Below are 25,309 nucleotides of genomic sequence, written 5' to 3' on the forward strand. Positions count from 1 at the left end.
TTTGTTTTATAGTAATTGATTTGTCCTCTCTTTAAGAAGTCGATAAACCTATATATCTTAACTATTCATGATTATATGGTTATTTGTTTTTTTATTAATTGCATTTAGCATTGCTGTGTCCCTGCTGTCCACGATCCCATCAGAAAAGAACTTCAGTTGAATTTTTAATTATGACCCACCTCTGTCAAACCTTTTTCCCCTGGAACAAGATGTCAACACAATTTGTAGCAATTTACTAAAGCTTTGAGAACAAAACACAAGAGAAGCGATACATTATAAGGTGTGTAAATAAGGTAATTTGTTCTCGGTAGTCAGTTGGAAGATGTGCCGTTTTATTTCTTTATTCAACTGCACATGAAAGAGAAATTAAAAGTATATATATATTAATTTTGAAAGGTTACTTCCTTTTGAACCACCTATGATGATTGGCCATTGTCAATTTGAATTCCAATTAAGCATAATCATCGGCCCGTCTGTCTGCTTGGGTCTGCATCACTGAGCAGTGTTTTAATTCAAAGATGTTAAACCGTGATACACAACAAACGCTACAAAAGGTTCATTAAGGCAGAGTAATTAAAGAAGTAAATGGCGAATCGGGGCGCGCTCCGCTAATAAAACACAAGCCTCCCGTGGCTGCCGCAGGTCCTAAACTTTCCCCCCCATAGGAAGCGAGAGGAGTCGCTCGCTCTTTCTTTCTTTGCCAGAGCGAGGGATTCGTATGAAATCAATCGGCAACTGTGTGTAACAATAGCCGTGCGCTCATTAGCGCAGCACACACACACTCCTGGTCATTTGTCTTCTTTTCATGAGGAAGCCTGGAGGTGATTTAAATTCCCCTTTCCTGTGCAGATATGCCTGCTCAGCCCCTCCATATAAATGTGCATTTTTGTGTGTGTGTGTGCGGGGTTGTGTTTGAGCGTGCCGCTGTGTGTTTGTACTCGTAACCCATCCTCACATTTGCTCAGACAAAAGAATGTGCGCTTGAGGTTACATTTGTAATTGTAGTTGTCATCTTGCTCTTTGATTTCATTGTCTGTCGCATGTTTGTTTTTCACCTAGATAGTACTTCAATAATTTGGACTTTCAAGATAATTGTTACTTGTGTTGCGTTAATGATTTCCTTTAAAGGGATAGTTCACCCTAAAATGAAAATTAAGTCATAAATTACTCACCGTGGTGTTGTTCTAATGCCGTCTGCCCTTCTTTCTTTTGTGGACCACAAAAGGAGATTTTTTTTTTTTTTTTTTTTTAAATGTCCCGCCCGTGCTCGTCCATATACTGTAATGGCAGTGAATAGCCACCAGCATCAAGCTTTTTAAAAAACACAAAAGTATCACAGAATGATCCCATGTGACACGTTTTGTATATTCCAAGTGTTCTGGGTGACATATGATATGAAATGTAATGTATTATTTAATGAAAATCCTGACCTTGGCCATTGGTCTTGTGTGCACGGCTACACAACATGCGCCCTTGTGTAACTCTGTTCTGTCTCACCCAGAAAAAGCACACAAGTTGTGAGAAATCAAGAATAACAAAAAACACAAGGCCTGAAAATCCCTAACAAGTATCTTTGTACTTTCTTCACTGAGTTAAATATCTGCTGTTTGTCTGTTGTTTTCATAATTGACAGTTGACAGATGTGAAGCCGATAACTTCTTGTTACGACGAACACAACGGATATATATTCGCCTCAGAGAAGAAGGTACATGGATTGTATTTCATGTCACGTTTTTGTTAATCTTGATTTCTCACAACTTGTGTGCTTTTTCTGGGTGAGACAGAATGAACGGCTGTGCTAACAGTTACACAAGGGCGCACGTTGCGTAGCCGTGCTCTTTCTGGGTGAGACGGAGTGAGCTGCGGCACTAATAGAGTCACACAAACTCGCACATTTAATAGCTATGCAGTAGAGTTGTCAAAAGTACCAACTTTGGTACCTATCGGTACTGAAATCTTAAAAATGTGACGCTTTGAGCGCTGTTGAACGAATTTGCAAACACCTCTGATTGGCCATTGTGTTCACGCGCTCGTCGGATATGTCTGTGATTGGCTACAATGATCAACGCACGACAAAGTTTGAAAGCACACGGAACTATTTGAATTTGAAAGCGGGAGCATTTGAAAGCAGGAGTCTATGTGTAAGTGCTTGGTGAAGAGCTTCACTGAGGAGGACTATACACTGTAAAAAATGACCGTGATTTTAACAGTAAAAGACTGTAAAAATGCTGCGGTGAAAAACTGTTAATTGGTTTACAGAAAGTTGACGTACAATATACGGTGAATAACTGTAATAGATCTAACGGTACATTTAATGTAATTTTACGGTAAAATACCGTTAAATTCATAGTTTTTGGAAGTGAAAATAATAATTCATTGTAAAATTTACAGTGAAAAACCCCACAATTCCCTGCGTGACACTTCACATTTAATATATTTTCGTTGAAATAACTCTGTTTCTTCTTAGTTTTTCACATTTTTTTTCTAATCAGTTATGTACATTAGGGTTTTATGTTACATCTAATGTTGTTAAATTATTAGATGTATCTACCGTATTTTTTACGGTAAAATTCTGGCAACCACAGCTGCCGTTTTTTTACCGTAAATTTTACTGGGATTTTTTTTTTGTAGGCAAAACCCAGAAGCGAGTTAGCATTTTAGGACTTCCAGTTCCAACGCCGTAAAGTCTATGGGTTTTTTGAATGGGTTTTTGCTAAATCGCCTGAAATAAGGTCTGTGGTTAACAAAGCCTCTAAATACTTTCACGTTTTGATCTATGACATAAAACACACCAGTTATAACCCGCTTGTGATTTTTTAAACCTTTACTGTGTCTTAAAAATGGCAGTTGCTAACAAATTGCTAAAAGGGACTACTTCCTTTGGCGGGGACTTTAGACGTCATCATGATAAACAGGACATTTGGACAGCATTTCTCATGAAAAAGTGGATAAGTATTCATAACAGCACAGATCATAATCAGCGAACATGTTTTTAAATAACGTTGTTTTTTAAATAAAGTTTGTGTCACGTAAATAATGACGGATGCAATAGCAAGTTAATCTCTTTTATTAAGACTGGTGAAGTGCGTCCGTGAAACAGTGCTGTGTAATCCGTGGGTGAAATCCAGAGAACAATCCAAACGAGGAAACAGGGAACAGGAAACAACGACGAGAAATCCAGTCCAAGGAACAAACAACACAGCAAACACGAGACAACAACACCAGGACTCCAAACAACGATCTGACAAACAAGAGACGAAAGACAAGGCGTTATATAGGCAGGTGTAATTAACGTTGATTTTTACAGAACACACAGACACCAGAATGAGACAGCGGATTCATGAACCGTGACAGTTTGAGGAAGCTTGGTGGTGACGACGTTGATCCGCGACCATGGTGTGCTGTAGTCCGTTTATAGCCTACTGTTAGCTTTTTATATCTGACGACTTTATTTAGGCTTCAAAATCTATAAATGCTGTGTTAACTTGTAAAGATTATCTTGATAGACAAAACGTGTAAGTGTCATAACCCTTTGTTAAACACAGAGCTTATTTTCTGTGATTTTCCAAAAGTCTGTGGGAAAAATGCATAGGCTTTCAACCGAGGGAACCCGTGCGCCACTAACTTCCGGGTTGGCCTACAAAAACGCGTCATCCCTGAGGTACTCTATTTACAACGTTTTTACAGCATTGATCATTGAAGCCAATCACAGACATATCTGATGAGTGCGTCAACACAATGGCCAATAAGAGGTGTTTACAAATCTGCTCAATAGCGCTCAAAGCGTCACATTTTTAAAACTTCAGTACCGACTAGGTAATTTTGACAACTCTACCATGCAGAGAAGACCAGCGGCCATGGTCAGAATTTTCATTAAATAATACATTAAATTTCACATTTGAATAATATGACTTTTAATTTTAGGTTGAACTATCCCTTTAAGGATTATTCCGATTTTAATACAAGTTAAGCTTAATCGGTAGCATTTGTGGCATAAGGTTGATTAGCACCAAAATTTTTCCACACACACAAAAAAAGGCAAAAATCTGGGTTAAGGCCTGTTCACACCAAGAACGATAACTATAAAGATAACTCTATTAGCATTCACACCAGTGGACGATATCGCTCTGTTTATTCTAAGTACACACTGCTGTTTTGTCATCTGCCGCTTTAAATGCTCGAGCTCTTTAAAGCGGCATGGATTCTGATTGGCTGTCAATGTTTTTATTATTCATCAGCCGGAAAAAATCGTTCTGAAAGTGATTCCAATGATATTGTTTCTCTCTGCCGTTATTGCTATAGTTGTGGTGTGGACTCTGATATTCTTTTATAATTAGAATGATTTTTAGAACTAGCTTTTTCATTATCGTTACAGTTATCGTCTTTGGTGTGAACGAGTCTTAACAGTGAGGCACTTACAATGGAAGTGAATCTGTAATACTCACTGTTTCAATAGTATTACCACAAGATGTAAACAGTATGTGTGTTTACATGATTCTAGTGTGGGGGAAAAAATCACTTACTAACATTTTCTGTCATATAAAGTTTTACAACTTTGTTGCTATGTGACGAAGTAACAGTGTGAACTCTGTAATGTCGCAAAACTCACTGTTTCAATACTCTAGCCACACAATGCAAACAATATGCGTGTTAAAATTATTTTAATGAGAAAAAATTATGCACTAACATTTTTGTGTGTGATATATTAATTATATTCAAATTTACAACTTTTTTACGATGAAAATATAATGGCATATTACAGCAATAATACACATTATAACAGAAACATTAAAGTGCTTTTATAAAATTATATTTCACGTTTGTGCTTGTAAAAAAATTGGACCCATTTACTTCATTACAGGTGCCTTACATTAATTTTGCTTTATTTTTATTTATTTATTTTAAAAAACGAAGGTTGAGTCAAAATGAATTAATAAACTAATTAACATTATGCCACATGCACATTTTGAACCTAGAACATTCCTTTAATAGGAAAAAATACATAAATGTTATTTAGATAAGATTTAAATTGGCAGTTAGATAAAGAGATTAGCTAGACTATCTAATTACACTACACATAGTTCTCAAAACCCAAATGTTTCATGCGAGATCAGTTCATGTTAACTGTTTGGCTCATTTAACTGCTCTTTTATGTACAAAATAATAAAACAGAAGGGCATTCGTTCTTGTTAACTGTTCCACTAACAAGTGAAAGGCAGCCATTATTTCAAGGTATAATGGGAAGCGAGCAAAATTCTGGGAATCTTTCTGTAGAAGATTTTTTTCCGCTTTCCCCACTCTCTCTCTCTTCAGAGGAAGATCATGTAATGGAGGCAGCTTCGAGTTGACAGTCTGTCGCCGAGGGCAAGCCATTTTCTCATTGCTCTGTCACAATAAATATATGGATTAGAAACAGGAAGAAACCGTGCATGCTGAAGCACAAGCAGTATGCACCGGTTAAATGAGCTTGTGAATTGACTCATGTTGGATAAAGAGATGAGGTGTGTGTTTGTTGAGGAAAATTAACACATTTTATATTTTTCTCATGTCACACAAGAATTATATTGTCAATATGATTCACTTTAATCAAACACAACTATTTCCATATAAGTGGAAGGTCATATTTTACATGTATTTTACACATTTCCATCTTATTACTGACTATTTGAATTAAATAGGATGTTTTTGATATTGTCACTTTCATCAGAATAGGCCATGTTGTAATGTAAATGTAAGTAGCTGAATATTGAATAAGCATTGTAATATGTAATATTGGGCTGTTATATGTTAATTACGCTAATGCTTGTCATGTAAAACCTTTCCATAAGTTCCCTAAATTGGGTAAAACGTATAAAAAGTCTCTTATGCTCACCAAGGCTGCACTTCTTTGACCACAACACAGTAAAAACAGCAGTATATTGTTATGTTGAAAACCTTTATGCTGCTTAATATATTTTGTGGGAACCATGATACATTTTTCAGGGTCCTTTAATGAATAAAAAGTAAAAAAAAAAAATAATAAATAAATAATAATAATAATAATAATAAATTTTGAGCAATTTAATGCATCCTTGCGGAATAAAAGTATTAATTTCTTTCGAAAAAATCTTTCTGACCCCAAACTGTTTTATGCTCAAAGATTTGCTAGCCTATATTTTTTAATAATCATGATGATTTCTGAATTACCTGTATTTGCTGTTTTTCCATTTAATGTAATGCTACGTTCACACTGTCAGTTTTTGGGATTGACAACCACGTTTACTTACAGATGTGAGTCTCAAAGTCTCGAAAAACAGTTGTGCTGCTTAAGTCCGGTGTCGATGACAGGTCCTTCCTCGAAATTGGGTCTCCACAAACTGTCAGTTCATGATTATCCTGAGTATATACGAATGATATTAATTTAAAATACGCATATAGCTTACTATATAGTGCGTAAGAAAACAAATTAGTGCATAATAAAGCCAATTGAATGTACTTTTTTACACATGATTAACTGTTAATTAATAAATAATAATAATAAATGTCTGTTAAAGGATAAGTCCACTTTTAAATACACTTTTCCTGATAAATTTACTCACCCCCATGTCATCCAAGATGTTCATGTCTTTCTTTCGTCAGTCGAAAAGAAATGAAGGTTTTTGATGAAAACATTCCAGGATTATTCTCCTTATAGTGTATTTCAATGGCTACCAACAGGTTGAAGGTCCATATTACAGTTTCAGTGCAGCTTCAAAGGCTTTAAACGATACCAGATGAGTAATAAGTGTCTTATCTAGCGAAACGATCGGTCATTTTCGAAAAAAATACAACCGTTTATGCCTATTCTTAACCTATTCTACTTACGGAACGAACGCGGCGCCAGTTTCGTTTTTTTTCCATAAATTGAATAGGGAAGGCGTAGGACATTCGGCTTAAGCGTTATGAAGAATGCGGAAGTGGAAAGTACATTCAAGGCGATATTTTGTTTATAAAGCATAAACGGTTGTATTTTTTTTGAAAATGACCGATCGTTTTGCTAGATAAGACCCTTATTACTCATCTGGTATCGTTTAAAGCCCTTGAAGCTGCACTGAAACTGTAATATGGACCATCAACCTGTTGGTAGCCATTGAAATACACTATAAGAAGAATAATCCTGGAATGTTTTCATCAAAAACCTTAATTTCTTTTCGACTGACGAAAGAAAGACATGGATGACATGGGGGTGAGTAAATGTATCAGGAAAAGTGTATTTAAAAGTGGACTACTCCTTTAAGTGAATAATTGAACATAATTCATTTGTTTTATTTATAACTGAAATATTTGGACATTTAACACTTAATTTAACACATAAATACATTAAAGATGATTGTGAATACATGTAGGATAATTGCAAATGCGTGTATAAACTACGCTATCAGGCAAATCAGGTATCTGTACGCTATGCTAGTGCATAAGCTAACTAATACAGACATAAACGGTCATTATAACGTAGTTAAAACAGCATTTATCGTAAGTACCTAATAATGAGAGTACCTAATAAAAGTACTAATTTGAACCAATGAGATTGCGTAGGGTCCTAATAGAGACCCGATTTCGGGGGGGACCCAATTTGTCACCACACTGGTTCCGTTCACACAGTGTGAGTTTCCAAGAATGCGGTTGTGAGTCCTAAAAATTTACTGGTGTGAGTTCAGTTATGGAATACGTGTGTGAACACAACCGTATTAACGACTCAAATACAGGACTGACAACCATATTCTGCTGCTGTGTGAACATGCCTATATAAACACCCTAAATGCGTTTGTCTTTGACTGCCCTGTTACTCTGTCAGGGATAATAGTGGGTTGGCATGGTAACCACAGGTGGCACATTCCCTTTTGCAAAGGCACCTTGAAGTGCTCCCTTAAGACTTGAGAAGTTTATTTGGTTGCTTGATGAGAAACTGTGTAAAATGTTCTGTTTGGTTCTGTGGATATTAGCAGCAGGCATCATTGCTAGCTTTTTGATCTTCAATCAGTCTTAATGGTGTGCAAACCTGTTGAACATCAATGCACGTTAGTTTTTGGTGTTTCTGTCATCGTATTTCTTTAATAAATGCGGCTAATAAAGCAGAAATCAGTTGTGCGTTTGACCTTTTTGCACTCTCTCAATGATACACAGTACTAATGACCAGAAATCTACATTAATGTTATCAGGTTAGCCATTATATGCTGTGTTCTAGCAGTTCGGTGTTGACAGAAGGTGTACACGTGTCTTCGGCATGAGACTCTCTGCTCATTAGCACTGAACCGCATCCCCGTCCAGTCCTTTAATTAGCATTTGAAGTCTGTGATGGGCCTGAGTTTGAAAAGGGCTTCCATGTCACACAGCATCAGGTTCGGTGACACCAAGAACAACCCTGCCTCTGCAAAAGTCTCAGTGTTCCCGCTCGTTCACCTGGCAGATAAAATATGGCGTCTGTCCCTGTCTTTTTCTATCACCTTATCCTGCCGGCTCACTGATAAGACCGTCGTGCCCCCCATCCCGTAATGGAGACGAGGATGGGGATTGGGCCTATTGACCTCCCCGGCTCTTATCGGCTTTATCTGATTTACATTGCCAAATCAGAATCTACTATATTGATTACAACATAATTAGTTAATTATGGACAGGAAGGAGAGGAGAGCATGGACTGCAGGGTGAAGGGCATGTGGGTCTTCAGCAGATGCACCTAATGAATGTTAAATAAGAGCCGAACTTCATGCACTTTGTGTTTCTTACAGTAGTCTTATGAATATAGATATATTTAATGTTTTTATAGCTGTCATTTTAATGTTAATTTATTGCAGTTAATTATAAAAAGTAATAAAAAAAAAAATTGGTGCATTTATTTATTTATTTAGTCAAATTTAAATCTCATAAGGATTTTTTGTTACAAACCCGATTCCAAAAAAGTTGGGACACTGTACAAATTGTGAATAAAAACAGAATGCAATGATGGAAGTTTCAAATTTCTATGTTTTATTCAGAATACAACATAGATGACATATCAAATTTTTATATTGAGAAAATGTATCATTTTAAGGGAAAAATAAGTTGATTTTAAATTTCATGGCATCAACACATCTCAAAAAAGTTGGGACAAGGCCATGTTTACCACTGTGTGGCATCCCCTCTTCTTTTTATAACAGTCTGCAAACATCTGGGGACTGAGGAGACAAGTTGCTCAAGTTTAGGAATAGGAATGTTGTCCCATTCTTGTCTAATACAGGCTTAGTTGCTCAACTGTCTTAGGTCTTCTTTGTCGCATCTTCCTCTTTATGATGCGCTAAATGTTTTCTATGGGTGAAAGATCTGGACTGCAGTCTGGCCATTTCAGTACCCGGATCCTTCTTCTACGCAGCCATGATGTTGTAATTGATGCAGTATGTGGTCTGGCATTGTCATGTTGGAAAATGCAAGGTCTTCCCTGAAAGAGACGACGTCTGGATGGGAGCATATGTTGTTCTAGAAATTGGATATACCTTTCAGCATTGATGGTGCCTTTCCAGATGTGTAAGCTGCCCATGCCACACGCACTCATGCAACCCCATACCATCAGAGATGCAGGCTTCTGAACTGAGCGCTGATAACAACTTGGGTTGTCCTTGTCCTCTTTAGTCCGGATGACATGGCGTCCCAGTTTTCCAAAAAGAACTTCAAATTTTGATTTGTCTGACCACAGAACAGTTTTCCACTTTGCCACAGTCCATTTTAAATGAGCCTTGGCCCAGAGAAAATGGCTGTGCTTCTGGATCATGTTTAGATATGGCTTAATTTTTGACCCATAGAGTTTTAGCCGGCAACGGCGAATGGCACGGTGGATTGTGTTCACCGACAATGTTTTCTGGAAGTATTCCTGAGCCCATGTTGTGATTTCCATTACAGTAGCATTCCTGTTATGTGATGCAGTGCCGTCTAAGGGCCCGAAGATCACGGGCATCCAGTATGGTTTTCCGGCCTTGACCCTTACGCACAGAGATTGTTCCAGAATCTTTGGATGATATTATGCACTGTAGATGATGATAACTTCAAACTCTTTGCAATTTTTCTCTGAGAAACTCCTTTCTGATATTGCTCCACTATTTTTTGCCGCAGCATTGGGGGAATTGGTGATCCTCTGCCCATCTTGACTTCTGAGAGACAATGCCACTCTGAGAGGCTCTTTTTATACCCAATCATGTTGCCAATTGACCTAATAAGTTGCAAATTGGTCCTCCAGCTGTTCCTTATGTACATTTAACTTTTCCGGCCTCTTATTGCTACCTGTCCCATCTTTTTTGGAAAGTGTAACTCTCATGAAATCCAAAATGAGCCAATATTTGGCATAACATTTCAGAATGTCTCACTTTCAACATTTGATATGTTATCTATATTCTATTGTGAATAAAATAGTTTTTGAGATTTGTAAATTATTGCATTCCTTTTTTATTCACAATTTGTACAGTGTCCCAACTTTTTTGGAATCAGGTTTGTACACTTTACAATAAGGTTCAAATTCTTTAATATTAGTTTCATACATTAAAGGGTTAGTTCACCCAAAAATGAAAAAAATGTCATTAATTTCTCACCCTCATGTCGTTCTACACCCGTAAATTAAGATATTTTGATGAAATCTGATGGCTCAGTGAGGCCTCTATAGACAGCAATGCCATTGTAACTCTCAAGATCCATAAAGGTACTAAAAACATATTTAAATCAGTTCATGTGAGTTCAGTGGTTCTACCTTAATGTTATGAAGCGACAAGAGTAGTTTTTGTGCGCCAAAAAACAAAATAACGACTTTTCAACAATATAGTGATGGGCCGATTTTAAAACACTGCTTCGGAGCTTTACGAATCGGATCAGTGATTCGGAGCGTCAAAGTCACGTGATTTCAGCAGTTTAGCCTTTTGATAGGAGATCCGAATCAGTGATTCAATTCGTAAAGCTCCGAAGCAGTGTTTTGAAATCGGCCCATCACTATATTGTTGAAAAGTCGTTATTTTGTTTTCTTAGTGCACAAAAAGTATTCTCATCGCTTTTTAATATTAAGGTAGAACCACTGAACTCACATTAACTGTTTTAAATGTGTTTCTAGTACCTTTTTGGATCTTGAGAGTTACAATGGCATTGCTGTCTATAGAGGCCTCACTGAGCCATCAGATTTCATCAACAATATCTTAATTTGTTTTCCGAAGATGAATGAAGGCTTTACGGGTGTAGAACGACATGAGGGTGAGTAATAAATTACATTATTTTCATGTTTGGGTGTACTAACCCTTTAACTATAATGAACCAACAATGAACAATGCTTTTAGTTAATGTTGTTCTCTACATATACTAATATATATTTGGTCATACTTTAGTTTAGGGTCCAATTCCCATTATTGACTAATTCCCACTATTAACTATGTCTTTTGCCTCAATAAACTCCTAATTACTACTTATTAATAGTAAGGCAGTTGTTTAGTTTATGTATTGGGTAGGATTAAGGGATGTAGAATATGATCATGCAGAATAAGGCATTAGTATGTGCTTTATAAGTACTAATAAACAGCCAATATATTAGTAATATGCAAGCTAATAAGCAACTACTATTACTTTATTACTTTGTTACCAAATGGTTCAACAATTTGAACCTCTTGAGATACTAATTTGAAAATACTGATGTATATATGATTATTTGCAGTTAATTTGATTAATTATTCACTGTATATAATGTAATTAATATATATTTTGACACTAATGTGAAATGTCCCTGAATGCTTCTGATGATGTTGCATTTTGTTTTGAGGAACAATATTCAGCACAGCACTTACAGCAGCTACAGAAATAGCATAAAAATCGAAGCAAGATGGAGGTCTTTTACGGTTTATGTAAAATCGGATGGCTGGAGATGGTGGTTGAGCAGACCTATAACTAAGGACAGAATCTCAGTGTCTTTTTTGACACCTTGACTCTGGAATAAAAATCCTATAGAGATTTATCGACACGATGAGCTGAAACTCATTTCAGCAGGACCAATCGAGCAGCGTGTTTTATGGTGGCTGTACAAGGCCGTGTGAGAGGTTGTGTGCCAATGTGTTTTGAATCTATTAAGCATCTGTTACCTGACAGCAAATGGCTCTGTCACCATCTATCATACCTGCCTGGTTAGGGCCATACTGGCCTCCTGGCAGGGTATAAGCAGGACTGCGTGTGTGCGAGCGCTCGACGGCACCGCAGATGCATTTTAATGTATTCTCGCTGCTGATATGCTGCCTGTTTTCCTCATAGGTGTGATGAGTGTCAGCTCTGTTACCACTTCGGCTGTCTGGACCCTCCCCTGAAGAAGTCGCCCAAACAAACCGGCTATGGATGGATCTGTCAGGAATGTGACACATCCTCATCAAAGGTGAGAGTCAACAGAATTCACCCTATGCAAAAAAAATAAAAAAAAAATAAAATAACCAGCCTATGTTGGCTTTCTGGTCTTAGCTAGTCTTCCAACCTGTTCAGGCTGGTCTGTTGGCTGGCTTTAGAGGGATTTTGAATTTTCTGTGGCTGGTTGCATAGTTAGTCATTTAAATTTTATAAAGGGGTCATGACATGAGAAATCAAATTAGCCTTGATCCTTTGACATATAAGAGGTCTTTGCACCATTATCCTGCAAGTTTCATAGCTTAAATCGTCCTCCTCATTATAAACAATGCATATATTTTATCAAGCTCCAAAAACAGCTGGTTTTGATATAATGCGGGATCTGTGGCATCGCACAGGCAAATACGTTTGCACATGCCTGCCTCCAGAGCTAAACATCGATGAAAAGTTATACATCATCACACCATAGACCCCGCCCACTAGCATTCAGTCACTTAATGGCAGACATTCGCCTACACTAGATGTGAGCATTGCGTGATGTTAAAGGCAAATAGAACCCTTTATAATCACTGACGCTGTCTACGCTGGATACAGTATACAAAAGCGCGTTCAGTTTCTGACATACTCCATGCACTCAAGTGTCGACAACAGGACAAATTGAAGAATGAAAGATTGTTCGCTTTGACACGTCCATTTTAACGACTTGTTTGCATCAATGTACGGGCTTCAGAAACAAGTGGATGGTTTATCTTAATGGCATCCCAGATCGCATTGGAGAATAAGATGACGTTAGATGATCTGTAGATGATGGTTTTATATGGATAATGTTTTCAAAACACTTACGTGCAACAGTGAGTGGGCACTGATATACTGATTCCAATGGAAGCCAATTATAACAGTGGCCGTTTACTGACAAGCCTTAAAAGGTTAGTTCACCCAAAAATGAAAATAATGTCATTTATTACTCACCCTCATGTCGTTCTACACCCGTAAGACCTTCGTTCATCTTCGGAACACAAATTAAGATATTTTTGATGAAATCCGATGGCTCAGTGGGGCCTGCATTGACAGCAAGACAATTAACACTTTCAATGCCCAGAAAGCTACTAAAGACATATTTATATTCATGTGAGTACAGTGGTTCAAATTTAATATTATAAAGCGACGAGAATACTTTTTGTGCGCCAAAAAACAAAATAACGACTTTTCAACAATATCTAGTGATGGCCGATTTCAAAACACTGCTTTGAAGCTTTGCGAAAAGTATTCTCGTCGCTTTATAATAATAAGATAGAAGAACTACTGTAGTCACATGAACTGTTTTAAATATGTTTTTAGTAGCTTTCTGGGCACTGAAAGTGTAATTTAACTTGCTGGCAATGCAGGCCTCACTGAGCCGTCGGATTTCATCAAAAATATCTTAATTTGTGTTCCGAAGATGAACGAAGGTCTTACAGATGCAGAAGGACATGAGTGTGAGTAATAAATGATATAATTTTCATTTTTGGGTGAACTAACCCTTTAAATGAGCCATGCCTTGAAAACATATAATTTCAGACAGAGGGTCAGAAGGTTGAAAATAATATATTTTTTCTGCATATGTATTTTGTGTGTGTGTGTGTGTGTGTGTGTGTGTGTGTGTGTATTAACATCATAAGTGAACCTCAAGGAACATATTTAAATAATTTTGATGCCTTTAAAGTCAGTTACCTAAAAAGATAGATCAGTCTTGTTTGAATTGGAAAAGTAAGACAGATTACCCCTTGGTTAACTGCTAGTTGGTCAAACTAATTCTTTAGACACAGTCTTAACATAGTGGCTAAGTTTATGAAACTGTTGCTATGTATTTTTACACTTATTGCTGTGCCGTTAGCTTGGTAACATGCTAATGTAAGACTAAATTGTGATTTGCTCTTGGTGGCAGACACTTCAAAAATACATGAATAGCTTGTGTTAAAAATTGTTTATTCAATTATTAAATATAATTTGTTTAGGTTACACTTTACAGTATTTTAAGGTGTCATTGTTACAGTGTAATTAAACTAATAAGTACTGACTAATATTAATTAACAGCATCCACACTTTAGGGTTAGGGCGTGGTTTAGGGTTAGTTTCTTGTAATTATGCATAATGTACTGTTATTACTATAGCAAGTACATATCAAATTTGTAACAATAACACTGTAAAATAATGTTACCTTTTTATATAAGTTTATAATTTAATTTAAATTCTAATATTTTAGTTCATCATTTTTATGATTTACTGCAGTTTTTTTTTTTTTTTTTTTTTTACTTGACTGAATTTGGACACCAAGTTTAGTGCACAGTGTTCAGTGCTCAAGTAGCACCCCAGTTCTCTCCGAAACATTTTCTGACACGATTTATTAAATAAATAAATAAAAATCTTTACCACACATTCTATAAATACTCTCAACGGGCTTATCGGCTCCCTGGCTTTGCTAATTACAGATAAAAGCTAAGCAGATGTTGTCTGAAGATGCAGAAGTGTCCCGATAGCACCAGTGGTGAATGTCAACCACTGTTTTAAACCCTATATACCTTCCTTCCTTCCACACATCAGCAGCTGCTCCTGTTTTCCTTTCCCTAAAAGCCAGTTGATCCGCGCTGTTGACTTAGACCTTAGCCTACGGTGATTGTTTTATATTATTTTTGGAAATTGGCGAGTGCATTCACGTTCTCCCAAACATTTAATTTTTATTTCTCATTGAATTACAGTGCAATCAAAAGCAGTATGTGTCTTCTTGGAAAACTAATTAAGTTAATAAATGAATCTGCTTTTCAATTTATCTTTAAATGGACAGTTCTGCTAGCCGTGGAAAATGGGGGTTAATTGATGTTTGCTGAAGAGAAAGTAAAAGATGAAAAATGGTGGTGGTCTAACTACATGGCGGAATTAGTAACATGGAATTATTGCTCTGGATTAAAATTAACAGGTTAAAGTAGAGAACATGATGATAGAATGAGAAATGCATATGCTGCCAGATACCGTTTACTGTATATGTACACAAAGACAAATGGTGGTAGCACTATGGTAATAACAGTTACGATAATAACATGGTACGTCTTGTAACCATCTTGGCTGTGATGTAATGATCGAACCCTCAGAGATCTCAATATAATATCTAATTCTCCAAGAGCAGTTTTATTTGAGCTATCAACATTAATTTTATAGCTCAGTGAAATAATTGTCATATTTGTTCCTATTTTTACTTATTGAGGGTTATTTTTTCTCTAGGTTTGTATTAAAGTATTGAGATTACTGTTGATTGTGCTAGTGCTATGTCTCTGTGCATGGTATTACCATGATGCTATGTCCAAAAACACAGTATTACCATAGTAAATGCCCAAAAAATAGTATTACCATGGTAAATGTCCACAAATAGTATTACCATGTGCAAAAACATTACTGCAATAATGTGCAAAAACATGATGTTACCAAAGTAAATGTTCAAAAACATAGTATTACTATGATTAGTGTACAGAAAACAATACCATGCACAAAAACATATGGTATTCCTACAATATACGAATATTACCATATTCAAAAACATGGCATTACAATAGTAAACATACAAAAACATATTACTATAGTAAATGTACAAGAAAACATGGTGGAAAATATCATGTGGGAAAAAAACGGTATTAAATTGGTAAATGTGAAAAAATATATAAAAGCATGATATGATAATATATATAAAAGCATGATATGATAAAAAAAAAAATACAATTTTACTCCAATACGATGTGCAAAAACATTGGATTGCCATGGTAAATATCCAAAAAGACATTGTATTACTACAATAATGTGGAAAAAAAACATGGTGTTACGACTATGAATGTACAAAAAAAATGATAATATGAAGATATGAAGAATTTCAGTATGTGTTTGCTAAAAGTTGGTTAATAATGTTCAGAGATTTCTTTCATCTTTTCACAAATGTGTTGATAAATTATGATAGAAGATCTCCCAGTCTATTCACAGCAGCCCTTTGTTTCTAATAAATGTAAAAGTGCCAAATGTCTTGCTCATAAAATCGAATGATAAAGAATTATGTTTCTGGCAGCAGACCCCCTTTGTGTGTGCTGTGTATCTCCTGTAAATAGGGCTATTATAAGTCAAAGGCGTTGAAGAAAAGCTGCAGATCGGTAACCTGCTGCTACAGAATGAGAGCTGTGCAGTTCAGGACAAAAGCGATGGAAGGAAGGCGAGTGGCGACAGAGAAAAGAGCTTTAGACAGTGGGAGGTGCACCAGGGCCACGGGGATTAAACAAGTCTTTGCCTTTAGAATGTGTTCAGTGACAGCCTGCCGTGAGACCAGCCGCTCCCCGGGGACTCGCAGAGACCAGACACAATCCTGTTTAATCACACACACACACACACACACACACACACACACACACACACACACACACACACACATACGAACGCCAGGCCACATACCTCTCTAACTCTCTCTCTTTCTCTGACACACACACATGCTGTGCTTGGTTTTAGTAGAACCTGCTGTCTTATCTCACCCTCGCTACCGGCTTTCTGTTGTGCTCTTTGGATTTTTCTTGCTCCTTCTAATACCATCATTTTAGATGCTTGCTCCAACTAAACTGTATAGAAGCGATGACAAAACAGGAAACAGGAACACTGTCCTTCTTCTTTTCTTTTCTTGGCTCCAAGGCTACGTTTACACCACAAATGGCCAATATCAATCTGTTTTTTGTTTTTTCCCACGTGACCTTTTATTTTATGGTTTGGGTTCTATGAGCAAAAACATTAACATTTTAATCTTAACTTTTTTTTTTGTTATAAAAAATATTACCAGTAAGCCAGAGCAGAACTGTTGTGCATCTCTGAGCATCACAGAGCAGTGTTTCTGAATTAATCCGCATTTTAAACGAATCAATCGTGGTGAACCAATGATTCAATGGCTCATTCATAAAGAGAGCCATTTACTTTATTCCTGAATGAATCAGCTATTTACGGAAGAGGATTAGGGCCAAGCAATAATAAAACAATAAAACCATCTCGAGATTAAAGTTGTTAAATTTTGAGAAAAAAGTCAAGATAAAATGTTGAGAATAAACTCATTAAATTACAAGAAAAAAACTTGTTAAATTTCGAGAAAAAAAATGTTGAGAATAAAGTCGTTAAATTACGAGAAAAAAGTCGTTAAATTACGAGAACAAATTTGTTAAATTATGAGAAAAATGTCGTTAAATTTCGAGAAAAAAGTCGAGATAAAATGTTGAGAATAAACTCATTAAATTATAAGAATAAAGTCATTAAATTACGAGAAAAAAGTTGTTAAATTATGAGAACAAATTTGTAATTTAACGAATTTGTTCTCCTAATTTAACGACTTTTTCTCATAATTTAATGAGTTTATTCTCAACATTTTATCTCAACCTTTTACTCGAAATTTAACAAGTTTTTTTCTCGTAATTTAATGAGTTTATTCTCAACATTTTATCTCGACTTTTTTCTCGAAATGTAACAACTTTAATCTCGAGATGGTTTTATTTTTTTATTATTGCTTGGCCCTAATCCTCTTCCGTAGCTATTTGAACGAATCAAATGAAGATATTTACCGCCACCTACTGGCAGTTTTAGTTTCTAATTTAGAGTATCATTTCATTAAAAAAATTTAAAAAACATTTCCATATTAATAAAAAAAAAAAACATTAAATGTATAGTTCACCCAAAAATGAAAATTCTGTCATCATTTACTCATCCTCATGGTCGTTGTAGCCTAAAAGTTTGTGTAATAAATTATATGTTGAATCAGATAAAACATTTATTTTTAAACCTACTTTTTTAATGTATTTGATGCTTTTCTCATTTAGCACAACAATGACTTTAAATTATCTTTTGGGGATAATTTCTCAGGCAAATTTGATGTGTGATTCATTTGTGATTAATATTTCTGTATAAATATTTAATAGTCAATATGTATTATTCTTTATTTTTTATTATTCATATACAGTTCATAAATTGTTATTGTGGAATTGACAAATGTTCACAAATTCTGATTTTTGTCTAGTCACGCGTCAAAACATTGACACTTTTAGCATTTTATCCACATGTTTATCCTAGATAATTCAGTATGTGTTTCCTGAGTATAACCCATGACCTTGGCATTGTTAGCGCTATACTTTACCAGATGAGATTTATGTAAAATTTCATTAGGAATCAATTAATTGTGTATATTTTTTTTTATGAGTCATAGAGTGGACATTCAAGTAAAGATCTTAAGGTTATTCAGCTCTAGACATCTAAAAATCATTAACATATTTGGTTGAACAATCGTCATACTGTAAATGTATCTGACCCTTGAAACAAAAAGTCAGTGTGAAGGGTAAAAGTCTTCTGGCCGTAGATGCCATTTGAAATATAATAGATTCCATTATGGGAATCAAAGAGCACTCCAGAAATGAGCAATGTGTTCAAGTACTTAAGTTCTGTAATCTGCCATGCTGTGAACCTCTTTACCTGCGGTTGGTCCGGATGGGTTTTTTTTAAATGCCATCTTAAAATGCAGTCAGCTTTTTCTGTAATTCTCCTCCTCGGCAAGATTGTGGGGGTCGACATTAAAGGAGAGCGGTGCTTTGGTTTTGCCGCAGTTGAATGAAGAAGTAGCAGTTCAGAAGTGTGGAACTGAAGAGTCGATTTGTTATCCCTTCCAGACTTCTAGATGTGAGCGGAGAGCATTAGCGGGAGAGAGATTCTCACCTCATGGAGCCATCTTCTTTTTCAGCCTCTCGATTAAAACACAGGGCCTATTGATAGGCTCTCCCCCCCGAACAGCCCACTGTAGACCCCAAACTCTTATACATGGGGACCAATGCATGGGTGGAGCAATTGGAGGATACGAGATGGTCTTGAGCTTGCCGTGTGGTTATCTGTCTCTCACCGCGTTTTTCTCACTCATTGCCTTTTAAAGGTCACCATAAATGGGTTTTTGCCTCTAAGGTCTTGATTAATAAAAAATGTTGTTTAAGTTGTTTCTCGGTGGATGATTTGTCGCATCGAGACGTTTGTGTTATTAAATCACTTAATTGCGTTTGCCTTCCCTACCTCGTGAAAAAATGATTGTGAGAAAAAGCTCATTTTCATTAGTTTACGAGCTTGCAGGCGTACAGGGCCAACGCGGTATCAGTTCATACGTGGCCCGGCAATAAAGGCTTTATTAGTAAGAGTTGAGTTCATTACGAAGGCTGTGTATTTCCCTGCCTGCGCACGTCAGATAACCCCCAGCCAACGAAGGCCACATCCCTCTGTTGTCACTTCCGAGCCCTGCCGAATTGATTTGGGTAATAAAATGACAGTCCTGCCACAATATACGGATGGCCTTTAGTTCGAGAGCCCGTTAGGTGGTGGAGAGGGGCTTGTTTGAGCTTTATTTACACCCGCGTGTCACCGCGGCTCACCCTCATGATAAAACGTTTCAACAGATCTGTGGTGTGTTTGAAATGCCATGAGGCGAACCCGGCTCAGGCGGGAATGGAAATGCCTAAAGGACAGCTTTTGTGGATTGTTAATTCAGTCATTATCTAGACTTGGGGTCAAAAGCCTCGTTACTGCAGCAATTATAACACTTACAGAAATGCGTTTGTGTCGTCTTGCGGGCTGATTGGACACTAAGTAGAATTTGTTTTTGAAGTATGTTACTTCTTGACCTTGAGGTTTAAATTTGAACAACTTTAATTTACTAAGCCTTTTCTCTTGTTTATCTATGAAACATTTTATAAAAATGATTTTTGCTGCATGTTCAATTTATTTATTTAAACATTCCACTTAAATTTGTAAAATGGAAGTTAACTTAATTTGTGTTGGCAATACATGAATTATTTTTTGGTGAAACTTTAACTGAAACTTGGCAGGGAGTTGTAGTTCCCTGCATGCTTTAGTAAAAACTTGATGGGAAGATTAAATGTTGAATTAAGTGTATTTTATGTGTTTTAAGGTGATGAGACTTGATAGTGCTTAAAGGTGCCCTAGAATTAAAAATTGAATTTATCAAGAGTTCAGTACATGGAAATGACATATAGTGAGTCTCAAACACCGTTGTTTCCTCCTCCTTATATAAGTCTCATTTGTTTAAAAGACCTCCGAAGAACAGGCGAATCTCAACATAACACCGACTGTTACGTAACAGTCGGGATCATTAATATGTACGCCCCCAATATTTGCATATGCAAGCTCATGTTCAAGCATTACACAAGGGCAGGCAGTATTAACATCTGGATGTGCACAGCTGAATCATCAGACTAGGTAAGCAAGCAAGGACAACAGCGAAAAAAGGCAGATGGAACAATAATAACTGACATGATCCATGATATCATGATATTTTTAGTGATATTTGTAAATTGTTTTTCTAAATGTTTTGTTAGCATGTTGCTAATGTACTGTTAAATGTGGTTAAAGTTACCATCGTTTCTTACTGTATTCATGGAGACTAGCCGTCGTTATTTTCATTTTTAAACACTTGCAGTCTGTATAATTCATAAACACAACTTCATTCTTTATAAATCTCTCCAACAGTGTGTAATGTTAGCTTTAGCCATGGAGCACTATCAAACTCATTCAGAATCAAATGTAAACATCCAAATAAATACCATACTTACGCGATTAGACATGTTGCATGACACTTTGTAAAGATCCATTTTGAGGGTTATATTAGCTGTGTGAACTTTGTTTATGCTGTTAAAGGCAAGCGCGAGCTCCGTGGGCGGGGAGCGTGAGCATTTAAAGGGGCCGCAACCTATATATCGGTGCATAGTTAATGATGCCCCAAAATAGGCAGTTAAAAAAATTAATTAAAAAAAATCTATGGGGTATTTTGATCTGAAACTTCACAGACACATTCAGGGACACCTTAGACTTATATTACATCTTTTAAAAAGACGTTCTACGGAACCTTTAATGTTCATCCGTTTCTGTAACGTTGGGTTACCATTGTGGCAAAAAGTGAAGCTTTTGCTTATGAGGATAGATACATGAAGAGTGTGTTGAATTTTGCTTTACTCTGAGTAAAAAGTTTTAAGAATTTTGTGTGTAAAATTACAATGGCTTTTTAAATTAGTCACTTAAAATAGCTTTATTCCATTGAATGTACATGAACAAATTACTGAATTATTGAACTAAACCAAATTGGAAAAAAGTAATTTATGTGGAACTAATGTACACAATTAATATGTACATTCAAAGAGCAAATTAAATAGACTCAAAGTCATTATTTATGTGGCAAAAGCTGAAGTATTTTTGTCTTCCTTCTGTTGCAGCTTTCAATACATAGACAATTCTAACTACCATTCGTAGTCCTTTTGGAAAGTGAAAAAACTTTCAAAAACTCTTTTTGTTTGAACATCCAAACCTGCCTAATACAGCAGCACTGGCTTAGCCAATAGTTTGGGTTTGGAGGTGGAACTATCTGTTTGTTGGCCAATAAAGGACAAGTTAAATATTTGAGAAACCTATTTGAAATGCCTTATTTTTGCAATTCTGTTTAGTAACACTAGTGCGTGCAGAAATGATATACTCTAATATTCAATGTGAGGTTAAATTTGGGTTGTGAGGATGATTATCTTCAAGCACAGTTGTCAGTCAGAGCCTTGGCATACTGACCTGCTAAACAGGCTAATTAAGTTAGACTAATTAACTTCATTAAGTCCCTCTCTCAGCCAGCTTTACCATGGAATGAAATTTGTAAGGGAAAGTATGGTCTTGCTTATTATTATTTATCAAATATTTGATTGCCATCTGGTAAAATCAGAGGCAAAATAGCTACCTTAATATAAGCAATTGCATTTCAACTGGTTGAAAAGTTTGTTGCAGGTCTCTTTCAGTTTGCCTTCTCACACTGTGGCCAGTTGAATAAGCGTGCAATGGGGCTCTGAGAGGTCAGGTATAAAAAAGGGCGAGTTATTGTAGCTGTGCACCAGGCGTAAATGCAGTATAACCCAAAAGGTTAGCATTTCAAGAGAAGGTAGCATGATCCTGAAAGTTACCTTGCACCCCTGCTTGCCGGTGAGTTGGATGGAGCGTTATAAGACTTAGGAAAAATCAATGCACCGGAGTCACGTCCATCACTTTAACTAGGCAAGCTGGATGCCTCATTCCCTCTCAGGGGCCAATTTACAGAGTAAACAGGACCCTGGAGATAGCATGGCAAATTCCAGCTGTCCCGTTGGTCACTTTCTTAGCACTTAGTGGGTTTTATTAACTCACTTACATTGCCTGTGCAACACAAGCCTGTAACAGGGTGGACCTGTAAAACCTTTCTGTGCTTTATCATTGGGTAAAGTGGTGCAATTTACCACCAAAACCATTAACCTTTTAAAAATTTAATTGGTTGAAGTGGTTAGTCGACCCCACGCTGAGGCAGCAGACTTCTACCCGACAGTCAAAGCGGTGTTATTTCACGAAAGTGCCACAAGTGTTGAGGGTGCCATTTGGGCCAAGGCCTGACTGACTTTGAGTGAGTCATTAAATCGTTCCTTGAATCAACTTGTTTAAAAACACTGATTCGTTTACGATTGAGACAAGTGGCCCCATCCCAAATATCACACTTCATGTGCACTTGCAGCCCTGTGGACTTACAATGGCTGCCTCATGCGTGTATCCATTAGGTCCACAAGACCATAGAGCCCCTTTGTGGCAACATGCGCCCTCAATGCACGCTTTTGCCGAGCCCGCACTGAAGCGAGCTCCGCAGCAGACTTATATCCAATAATAGTCAAAGCAACATTATGTCACAAAAGTGTGGATTTGGAGGCAGATCGCTAGGGCTTAGAGTTCTATTTGGGACAGGGCCAGTGACTGTCTTTATGATTGAGTCCTTGAAAGGGTAGACTTGGAGAAAGATCGCAAGGGCTTGGGGTTCCATTTGGGACAGGTCCAGTGACTATCGTTATGAGGGAGTCCTTGAATTATTCACTGAATCAATTTGTTCAAACACATAGATTGATTCAGGAATTAAACAGTTGGCTGTCTTTATGAGTGAATCATTGAATCGTATATTTAACTGATTTGTTGCAACGCACAGATTCATTCAGGAACGAAACATATTAGTAAGTCAGTTACTCATTCACAGAGTCGATTTGTTTTAAAACACAGATCGATTCAGAAACACCACTACTCTGTACTCTTGTCTAGTTTGTCTAAACATTGCAAAATAGGGAGTGTTTGGGAAGCCTGTGTGCAATTTAGTTTGGTGCCGCTAATGGTGCAGAAGTAACAAAAGAGATCTGGTTAAATATCTGAAACGCCCATTTTATCAGTCGATCTAGGTAGAGTCCTTACTGTCTTTAATTTTAGTTCATCACAATTAGCTACAAGACATAAAATAACACTAGAAGGTTCATTCAAATAAATAGGTGACACACGTGAAGCAGCGCTTCTCAACCCACCAGACCACAGCATCAGAATAGGAAGAGGAGGAGGCTTTTCCCTTCACATGCATTATTAATAAAGGACCAGGAATTGCCTTATCACACTCTTTAAAGGTGACATTGAACATGACAAGACTGTACAACCCTCTGACCCTCTCAGAATTGTGACGAGTGCATTAAGTTTTGGACCATGAGAGTATATGCACTGCCTTATTTAATGTGGCTGTATTTGATGGGATATCCACCCAATCTGCTGACAGAGGGTTATGCTTTAACAACAATAGGGGTTGTCTCCACACCTGCAAACACACTAACAGATCTGTTCAAAAATTGATTCTCACACACTCCCATATGCACACGTACCGACCGGCACACAGTTTAACAAATGCAGCCTTAGAGGAGTGTTACTGTGTGATGCTATAAATCACATTAATGGGGATCAGCAGACTGCATACTGTTCATAACAGAAAGGCCACACACACATAGGCAGTCTTGAGGTCTCCATTCTTTCCTTAAAGGGATGGTCCACTGAAAAAAAATAAAATTTGCTCATCGTATACTACATTATTTCAAACCTTTGTTTTTCTTTCATAAAACTCCAATTTTATACCCATTTTCTATATGATATATATATATATATATATATATATATATATATATATATATATATATATATATATATATATATATATAATCATATAGAAAATATATATATATACCATTTATTTTTATGTGTACCATTTTAAAAAGCCTTTTCTGATCATCAGGAACTGAGAACACAGTCGATTCACACAAGCTGGTGTAGGTGTTTGCTACACATCAGATGCAACTCATCTGTTTTCACTTGTGAGTGCGTGTTTTAGTTGCTACTTTATTAGCGTGCTCTTTATTGCTTCTGCTTTTATAGTGGATGTTGTTTAGCTTTTAGTTCCCTATCCATTCATTTGCTGAGAGCCTCCATCCATGCATGTAGCCATGTAACCAATTTTCTCGCAGAGTTTGAGCACTTACATTTATTTGTGATTTAATATTTCACCAGAAATTGGAAATGGAGAGAAAGTAGCTCTCTCCTTTCCATGTACCACACCTCCTCCCCGCAGCATTGGCTCTTATCAGATGCGAGGGGGGAAAAAAGAAGAAAAAAAAAAAGAAAAATCTCTGGCTTGTGCATTTTACTGCTGATTTAATTAGCCATCTCTTGGTAAGTTCACCTCAGTATCTGTCACACCTCACTAAAATGAAAATCCATTCTCTGGGAAAAAAGGTAGATTAATGAATGCCCTTTGTAATAAATGAAAATGGGAATCGCAAATATGCATAGTCATGAAATTTAATTGTGCTTTCTGGTGATTGGGTTTTGCTGGGAGTGGGTGTGTGAGAGAAAAGGCGATAGGGCCAGAGGTGGCTCAATGTAGCGCGTAACGCACAGCTTCAGCTGCCTAATGAAGCAAGTGTTTATGACTGAATGCAATTGTGTCATACCCACTATAGTGAAACACACACACGTCCTTAGGTATGTGCTTACAGACCACCGTCACACTGAATTTGTTTACTCATGTAGA

The 25,309-nt window shown here is 36.7% G+C and overlaps 1 protein-coding gene across 1 annotated transcript in view; it reads left to right on the top strand.

The window, feature by feature from the left end:
• Positions 1–25,309, top strand: part of phf14 (PHD finger protein 14) — a 110,627-nt gene that overhangs the window by 74,739 nt on the left and 10,579 nt on the right. The window contains exon 17 of the mRNA XM_048201522.1: positions 12,259–12,376. Coding sequence (XP_048057479.1) covers positions 12,259–12,376 — 118 coding nt within the window. The remainder of the gene's footprint in view (positions 1–12,258; positions 12,377–25,309) is intronic.

Source organism: Megalobrama amblycephala, linkage group LG9, assembly GCF_018812025.1.
Source record: "Megalobrama amblycephala isolate DHTTF-2021 linkage group LG9, ASM1881202v1, whole genome shotgun sequence".
In the NCBI taxonomy this organism is placed as follows: domain Eukaryota; kingdom Metazoa; phylum Chordata; class Actinopteri; order Cypriniformes; family Xenocyprididae; genus Megalobrama; species Megalobrama amblycephala.